This window comes from Melampsora larici-populina (assembly GCF_000204055.1).
Source record: "Melampsora larici-populina 98AG31 unplaced genomic scaffold MELLAscaffold_71, whole genome shotgun sequence".
Lineage (NCBI taxonomy): Eukaryota > Fungi > Basidiomycota > Pucciniomycetes > Pucciniales > Melampsoraceae > Melampsora > Melampsora laricis-populina.
The window spans coordinates 4,752-13,757 of record NW_006768835.1 but is presented as its reverse complement, the minus strand read 5'-3'; the positions used below and the strand labels follow the sequence as shown (position 1 = coordinate 13,757).

At 46.0% G+C, this 9,006-nt stretch overlaps 2 protein-coding genes across 2 annotated transcripts; one reads left to right on the top strand and one right to left on the bottom strand.

The window, feature by feature from the left end:
* Nucleotides 1–1,404: 1,404 nt before the first annotated feature.
* On the top strand, nucleotides 1,405–3,883 carry MELLADRAFT_112772 (uncharacterized protein; the record flags this gene model as incomplete). The annotated part of the gene is made up of 5 exons (XM_007417336.1): nucleotides 1,405–1,683; nucleotides 1,763–2,149; nucleotides 2,214–2,453; nucleotides 2,592–3,268; nucleotides 3,856–3,883. 5 exons carry the CDS (start codon nucleotides 1,405–1,407, stop codon nucleotides 3,881–3,883), a joined length of 1,611 nt encoding a protein of 536 aa, XP_007417398.1.
* Nucleotides 3,884–4,184: 301 nt separating this feature from the next.
* On the bottom strand, nucleotides 4,185–5,166 carry MELLADRAFT_112771 (uncharacterized protein; the record flags this gene model as incomplete). The annotated part of the gene is made up of 2 exons (XM_007417316.1): nucleotides 4,185–4,298; nucleotides 4,396–5,166. The coding sequence occupies 2 exons, from the start codon at nucleotides 5,164–5,166 to the stop codon at nucleotides 4,185–4,187; spliced, it is 885 nt and encodes a 294-aa protein (XP_007417378.1).
* Between the last annotated feature and the right edge of the window lie 3,840 nt (nucleotides 5,167–9,006).

The following is a 9,006-nucleotide window of genomic DNA, read 5'->3' as shown; positions in this document are numbered from 1 at the left end:
GGTGTTTATAACAAAAAGAACAGGCATGATCTCCGTGCACATTTTGCCGCTCTCGGCTTTCCATTATCTCAAAAAACATCAAAGATAACCCAAAAAAACATTTGGGGCCAACAACGGGGCCGTAGGCACACACATCACGCACTCATGCTGCGCGTCAGAAAGTCATCAAAGATACCAAAAAACCTTAAGTACCAACAGCATTTCATCCCCCGCACCGCCCTTAATAAAAATGCATTTTACGGCTGCACATGACCCAAACAAGCATCGAATGATGTTGGCTAACATAATTCGAGAATGACAATGAACAAATTTTTGTAAGAAATGTACATACATAAAAAGCTATGGCCAACGTGGATCAGGACTTGGAGGTCGCACATAGATTTCCAGGCGTTCCATCTACATCAGAGATATAGTTAGAAATGATGTGGACATTCACATATGATAATAGGCGAACACTTACCTCGCTTATTATATAGCCCTTCCAAACGGTTTCGCCGATCATAAGCTTGATCTTGTCGAGCAGCCGGAGAACAAATGACACGTTTTCGAGCTTATGGGCGCGCCAATCCTCGCGATAAGGAGCAAGGTTGCCTTTCTTTTGGTCGAGCAGCTCCAAGAGGAAGCTATGTACTGTCATGTTCTTAAATTTGATAAACTTCCATATGTCGACCGTTTTCTTTTCGGGGGATGAGAACTTGATAGTCGGGAAAAAATCCCAGTCGGACTGTTCATTGGTGAAATGAACTAACGCCGGAAATGAGAGGCCCTCTTGCTGAACGACGACATTGATTCTTGAGAGTGAATCCCTTATGGCGCGAGTGACTTTTGGGGTGGGTTCACCCACCTCGGCAAAGAAGGGTTCCATGAATGAAGGATTTGTAAGTGGTTATGATGCGAGTTGGGTGAAGGGAACTATTGATTTGTAAGTGGTTATGATGCGAGTTGGGTGAAGGGTACTATTAGAATGCACATATATATATCTGGCCATCCAATTCTATATATATATAGAATTATACTAGCTCCGAGTCTTGGCGACGCGACATGAAACATGTCCCCCAGGCTGTGGACAAGTCTATCATTGCGCGGCACTGAGGGTAAACGTGTGAGACCAAGACACACCAGGAGCTCGTTCGGAGGCTAGGAAACACTTACCAGGCACTCGGTTTGAGACTAGGGATGAGGTGTCTTTCACCAACTAACCGAGTGGCTGGGGGACTGACGATGAGGGGTTGCATCTAGCTCTTGTTGCACAAGCTGAAACATGAGAAGGGTTGGATGCTTTCCAACCAGTGGTTTATATTGGACACCGAGCCGGTCTCTTCGCATGTTCATTAATGAGATCACAGAGCAGAACTCCTCGATCATAAACGTCTAAGATCTTTGCCAGGCCTCTCTAGTCCTACCATGTCTAACCCTTCCACAGCAACACTGAACAAGGAAGTTCCTAAAACTGTTAAAAAGGCAGTTTTGATTTGTGATTACATGACGAAGCTAGATATGTCTCCCAAAGAATTCATGGTGACGTTCTTGTCATCGACACACGAGGACATATTATTTCGCCAACGTATAAGCAAGGTCGGTAAGGGCGCCAGGGAAACTCGTTCTATATTTAAAAATCTTGGCCGATTAACTGTCGCATCCAACAAGGGGCGAGATGTATGGGAGACACTGATATTAGATGAGGTCAGATATCAATACAATTTCAACTATATGTATGTCATCCTCAAAAACACACCTGCTAATTTGCCCGTTCTTATATCAGGCTTCACAGATAGTGAACGCTCAGGAAATTACACGAGGGACCTTCCCTCAAGGGGCCTTTGTCAGCTCGAATGCCATTACACCGGACTTTTTCAGTGATATTTATGACACCCTCCGTAACGGACAAGTCAAGTCCGGCATGAAATTCCTACACACTCTCATTTACCGGAAGATTGCCCATGCCATGAAGAAAAATGACGTCGTGCAGTATGAAGAAGATATTGCGGTGCCAGTGGTTCAGCTTTCGAGCCAATCATCAGTGGAATCTTCCCTTCCAGGCAACTCTCATGTCGAAGGCGCGTTAGATGAGGAGACGGTATTGTCTATGGAGAATATGGTCTTGATTAAGTCCACTCCGGCTAGCATAGCAGATCATAAGCTTCATAAGGTTGGTGTCTTTGCTGGGGTGATATCGCATAAGGAGTATTACTCACCCTATGATGTTGAACCAGGTACCCACCATGGTCTGTGCCATGATAGCGATGACATGCAATCGTCGCAGTAATGCGATTCCGGTGGCTAACGGTCTCATGGCTTTAGCCAGCGGAGTATCTTGCCGAGTTCATGAATGGCTCCACACACTTGGTCTGACGACCTCCAGAAAAAGTGTACTGCAAGCACTCGAACATTTCCGTGTTTTACAAGAGAAGCGGATGATGGATCTGTTCAAGATCAATCATAAGCTCATGCCGGTTTTATGTTATGATAATGTCGATATCAATTTGAAAATACACAATACCCGAGTCGAGAAAAACAGTCAGCTCTTCCATGGCACCTGGGGATTTTTCAATGTGATAAACCCATCACTCTTGACCGGAATTCCCCCTGAGGACCTTGGACGTCCGGCTTTTATCGAGGCCATGGCCGCTGCCGACCGGAAGCCTGTAAACATGGCCTTGTTTACTCCTAGCCCAGCGGAAAGTAATCATTGGCGCTTAACCGTTCGAGCTCAATTGGCAAAAACACTTAGGGACTATATCGAGCAGATTCCAGGTGGACGTGACTTGAAGAAACTTCCGTTGCTCGTGGTGAGGCCTCCTCCCGTCGACCCAATAGTCTTGCAAAAGTCAGACATACACTTCCTACGCATGATGGACGCACCCGACTCATCAGCTGAGGGCGTCACACGTGTGCTAGATCAAATTATGGCACAAATCGGTATGGACGCGGATACTTATTCCAAACACCTTTTAGTCGCGGGTGGCGACGTTGGGTCCAACCAACTCGTCGAGAGCCTGAGGGTCAAGCGATTTCCACCAATTGATTCGGTTGAAGGTTATGATTGGATACTTTCGGTCTTTGGTGGCGCCCATACGACCTGGAACTTTACCAAGAGTCTCTGGGCCCATCATTGGGGTCATCCAGAACGAGGCGATGATACCGGGGTTTGGCGTTCAGCTTTTTCTTTAGGTTTAGAGTACAAAAAACCTCCGGCATCCCAAGACTTCAATACAATTATGCGATCCTGTCAGATAGTCCACAAAGCAAACATGGTATTCATTTCAAGGTCAGTAGGGTTAGGATCTAGCCGACATAGTCACTTTCAATGAATATTAACAATTTCAACTGTGCCGTTAGCGAAGTCATCAACTCCCTGGACGGAATTGATCTTTCCAAATCTGCTGACTGCAATCGGGTCCTAGATCAAGTTTGGAGTCAGTACTTTGATGCACCGGCGGTTGAGGCGGCAAGACTGAGCAAAGACCACACCAAGTTCAATTTTCGAATGCGCCTGCGTGATTTTGCTACGGTGACGGAGGCACATGATGCCACTCGTGCAGGCGACATTGGTCGTTTGATGCGGATGTGGAAGAGGTGGGCAGTGATGGCTCAAGGACTGCCTGGCCTCTCCCATTACTCCCGACATATTCCGCGACTCGTGCTGCTCTTGGAAGAGGACCTACCTAAGGGCCTTGCGCATGCAATTAAACATTCCCTTTTGGTTCCATCCAATGCGCGAGAAAACCACTGGTTGGCAATTGACGAATTTATGGAAATTCATATATGCTGGCTCAAGCATCATTACGATACCACTGTGAGCGCAACATCACCACAAATCAGTATGTACTCATACTGACCTTTCGGGTGTTCTAGGGACGAGGCACAGACATCGACAGGTTAATACTGAGGATCTCAAACAATATCCAATTGGTCAGAGAAATTTTGTGATTTCATTACAGAGGAATCGGTGGCTTATCATTGTTTACAACTACGCTAATAAATCAAACAGTTACGCAAGCTGATGCAGCTGATCAAATCCGAAGCAGGACAGAAAATTATATATCAAGCCAACCTCAACGGAATTACACGCGAATCACTCGCAGTGTTCCTTCAATACGCTGGAGAAAGTTTAGCAGGGGACAATGCAGCGCGAACCCCGCCTCAGGTCACCAAAATTTGGACTAAGGGCATGATTAACATTGTTAACTTGAATCGAGGTGATACAGGCGGGGGTCGATCATCGCGTTTTCGATGGGGGGCACAGGATGTGTTGTCGACGTGGGTAAATGAGGAGGCAGCAATGGAGGATTGATCGGCTGAATGACGTATAAAACATGGGAAAGCCCCATGAAAACGATGTATTTAGCATTGATAAGCATTTCGACCAATGATAACACAATGGCTCTTACTCACCTGCTTAGGGCCTTTGTTTTTAGAACGACTGGCCTCCGGTTGGTCGTCTGCGCCCCGCTTGCCTGTGGTCCTTTGTCCCTGATGAGCCTGTTGCGTGTCGTACATATGTTTGCGTTGTGCAAGCAGTGCTTCTTTCTTGGCCTCCTTAAGTGCATCAGCGTCGTCTTTAGCTTTTTTGCGCACGGCTTCCGCCTCAGCTGTTGCAAGAGCTTTGTCACGAGCAGCTCCCTCTTTTTCTGTGTCGCGCGCCGCTTGAGCGGCCGCTTTGCTCACCACTTTCTCAACCTCAGACCTCGCCTTGCGCAATTGAGCGCCCTCAACCGAATCGGGAATTTTGTTGAGGTTTTGGTTTCGCCTGACAGCTTCCTGACGTGCAGCAGCGTCCGCAATGGCGGCAGCCAAACCAACCTCGTTCCTCCATTGGCAGAACGCGACGAAAAGGTAGTCGAATTGGGAAGGGATCGTTTCACTCGCCAAGATTATCGCAAAATCGGCCGGATGGGTGATGATGTCAATGTTCTTGGCTACGTCCCAAGCCAGCTCTCGACCAAAATAGTCGCCCGGCCCAAGGTCAGATGGTTCTAAGAAGACCTGCTTGAATAACGCACTGAAGGTTCGTTCCAAACGTGTTACCAACACTTCCAGTATGGGTATAACGTAGATGGGATCGTCTGTGCCACATGCCAGTGCCACTGGTCGGTTTTCGGAAGGAGCAGGTGGTGGAGGATCAGGCAACTCGTCGACAAGTTTGAGTAGGTCGTCCTCGGTCATGGCCAGGGCTTCATCGAAGTTGTCTTTCGTAAGGGCTGGCTGAGCGAGCCACAGGGCTTCTGCTTCTTCGGGTAAGCAGTTAGAACAATCACAGGGCGCCATGTCCTCTGCAAGCTGACGTGCGGCTTCTTCAAGGACCACAGCCTTGTCGACTTTGAGGGGAATGTACCCATGCCTGCAACAACGACATGTGTCAATGATGGCGTCCGACCAAGCGTAGGAACAGAGAGACAATTACTCACTTGAGATCAACAGCAAGTGCTAACCGTGGGCACACCGGAGTTATAGCCAGAGCATCCATCCGGTCGTCGTCTGTCTGGACTGTTGGGGGCTTGAAATCGGCTATGAGGTTCTTGCCGTTTGCTCGCTTGTTTTCAACTAGTAGTATACCCAGCCCTCGTCGTTTATCGCGTCCACAACGCCCAGACATTTGAATAAAGTTGCAAGGGTTTTGGCGGCCCACGATGATCACGCGTCGTACCCGTTTCCAGTTTTGACCCAACCCGAGAGCGAGGGTACAGCATAATACGGCCAGGGTTCCTGCGACATACGTAGCCACCGCATCAAGCTTGGTCTTCGGCCAGTGTTGGCGTGGTACCGGCGAGCGAAGTCTGAGTGACCATTTCCAGCTTCAGATGGGTGGCCTCGTGACGTGTTGATTGTGATCAGGTATTCTAAAATGTTATTTTGGGTTCCGGCGTACAGAAGAGATGGCACGATGGATTCGGTGGGTACTACCGTGTGATGCGCAAAAATGCCGCGCACAGAAGCTTTGAGGGGTCTCTTGTCAGCCCCGAGCCCTATGACTAGTACCAAAGGGCTGCCTAAATAACTATAAAATAACAAAAATAATAATTACAACTCATGGCTCAGTTTCAAGAGCCAAGTACATATGTAATTACATATAGTTACATATGAAATTACACATGTACATACATGTAAATGTGACCAAAAGGTTGCATTATGTAAGACTGCCTTTCACAAGTGCGCATCACATGAGTAACACAAGAGTTACACATGTGTGTAATCAGATAATAAATAAATAATTAAAATTCATGATTACATACGTCAAATGAGTATGTAATCAAACCACAAGTTGTACATAAAGGATTTTCAGGGTTTTGAGTATATAAAGAGCTCTCTGACCCGCCAGGAAAATCCATCATCATCATTACTTTAAAACAAATTATCAATAAATCCATCAATCAGATAAATAGAGTTCTTGTCCTCATTTGTTAGACATTATATATTTCTCTTATTGATTATTACTATTGTAGTTTGTAGAAGTTCTTTTGAAGACTTCATTCAGGAGGTGATCCTTGTAGTATTGCTCAAGTTATTAAGGGAATTCAATAACTTGAGAAACTCTAAATTCACGGGAGCTCCTCTGTGTTCAGAGTTTAAAGAACTTCAAATATCACTAGGTGGTATTTCCCTTGATTAACAAACTCTAGAGTAGAGTGTTGTCAGCTTGGGCACGAAACTAGACTGTAGTTTCCACTCTATATTCTGCTAGAAGACCATTGTCTTGCATTAATTCCCGGATTTGTATCCAAAACCCTTTGTTAAAAGGTCACCTAACTGAAGTCAGTGCTGATTTGATCACACTACTTCTTAGCTAACCTTGTTTTGAAACTTAAAATAAGGTTTCCCCGCGCGTAATAAACTTAGTTTATTAATCCATCCTTATCTTTAGTGGTTTACTAGCCCAAAAGACGCTAGTAGCTCACATCTCTTGAAGGCTCTTCGCAATAATCGAAGTTCAGGGCGAACAAGCTCGGCCTCAAGAAAGCGGACATCCCATTGGTCGAGTTTGAGGTTGGCTAAGATCGCATGAATATACTGTGGTGTGCACGTTGCCGACATCAAAAGTAGTGGCACCTTGGCCGACGACAAGAAGCGGCGAGCCAGTTCACCGTACGAGGGCCGAAATACTCCGCCATCCTGGACGCGTGTATGGCTTGCCATCCTTTTCGCTTGCCCACTCGCGACCAGACCCCATTCATAGATCATATGCGCTTCATCCACTACGTTGAGGATTAATCGTTCTTGAAAGCGACGATCTCGCCACATTTTGTCGAAAATTTTGCTGGTCAATGCCACCTCCGGACTCTGAAGTGTTTCATAAGAACATATGCATTTGTTGATCAGCCAAAGTACGGAGACAAATAATAATTTCAATTAAACTCGCCACATAAACAAATGAGTATTTCCCTTCTAAAATCAAATCACAATTCTCTTGCGTGCAGTTGGGACCATTCAGATTGATACCAGCCAGCTCAACCAAACCTTTTTCGATTACCTGCAAGGCATTATCATAGTGGGTCAGCCGTGCATGAGCAAGTCATTACAACGTGAGTATGAAAACTTACTTGATCATCACCAAGAGTGTCTAACGGGTTGATACATAGGATGATGGGGGCGTACTTCGTATGATCGTGAGCTAGATAGAACACCTCAGGGACTCGACTTTTCCCGAAACCAGTGCCCGCTAGTAAATAAACGGTCCGTCCATGTAGAAGGTGCACCGCAGATTCGTTCTGCTCCGATTTTCCTTCGTATCCATAGTTGTTCTGAAACAAATTGTTGATCGACCCTTTTTGGCTGGCTTCGCTAGTATCAACAAATTCAGGTTTCTTCTTGGGTCGCAAGGTAAGTGATCTCGTGGGAGGATGCTGCTGCATCAACCCTTGTTGCGTTTGGCTTTGGCTTCTTCTTAGCATCGTGGGGAATGATAAAGCAGCGGGGGTGCAATGAAGGCAATGTGATTTGGTGACTGATAAAGTAGCGGTGGTGCGATGAAGGCAATGTGATTTGGTGACTTGTTGTTAATTCCGCGTGTGGTGGTGCAAACAGCAGTTTGGACCACTGGATTTGGAGGTTTTGCCCCGAAATCTGTAGTTTTATTCGGCACTTTGGAATTTGGGTCGCCGCAGTCTTGTCTAGACTTGTACGGCCCCGTTGTTGGCCCCAAATGTTTTTTTGGGTTATCTTTGATGTTTTTTGAGATAATGGAAAGCCGAGAGCGGCAAAATGTGCACGGAGATCATGCCTGTTCTTTTTGTTATAAACACCAAAGCACTTGGTTTGTGAGATTTGAGTGCAGTGAGAATGGCAGATTTTGGGAAATAGTACCGGCCGATCTCACGCCAAAAAATCGAGATAGCGCCTAAGTCCCTCGTTTGAGCGGCTCCGGTGCTCAATGTTAGGGTCGAGGGTTTCCAGGGTCCGAGACGCTGTGTTTCAGCATTAGCGTGGCGGCTATCCTCACCAACGCCATGCCGTTATTTCTCTATAAAATGTACTTACAATGTTAGTTCTGTTCCTGTTTGTTAGTTAGTTAGTAATAAACCTATTCGTGTCCCAACAGGTTATGAGCCCTCCGCTTACTCGAGCACAAGAATCAGAAAATCTAGACATTATTGCCTTACTAGTTCCAAATTCATCTTCTTCTTCACCAGATTTGTTAATCCCTCATTCTAAAGGTACTGCAACCTTACTTCGTTCTCGTTAATAGACTCGTTTTTGTGTTCTGTTGTTTTTGTGTCAGTTTGTGACTTTCGTCTTTTCGGTCAATCTTGTGTGATTGACGTCCTCGGATCTTTTTGTTTTACTTGTTGTGACAAGTAGCTAGCTCGATCTTTGAAGAACCCACCATTTCGACTTTTGAAGAACCGATTATGTCGACTTCCGACAAATCTCCGTCTGCCGGAGCAATTTTGCTTTCTAAAGTAATCAAACTTGACCAAGTGAAGACACTTACTCGTGATGGGTCCAATTGGGATGAATGGGACTACGACATCGAACAATTTCTAGTCTTCACACCTGGTGCCAAATCTT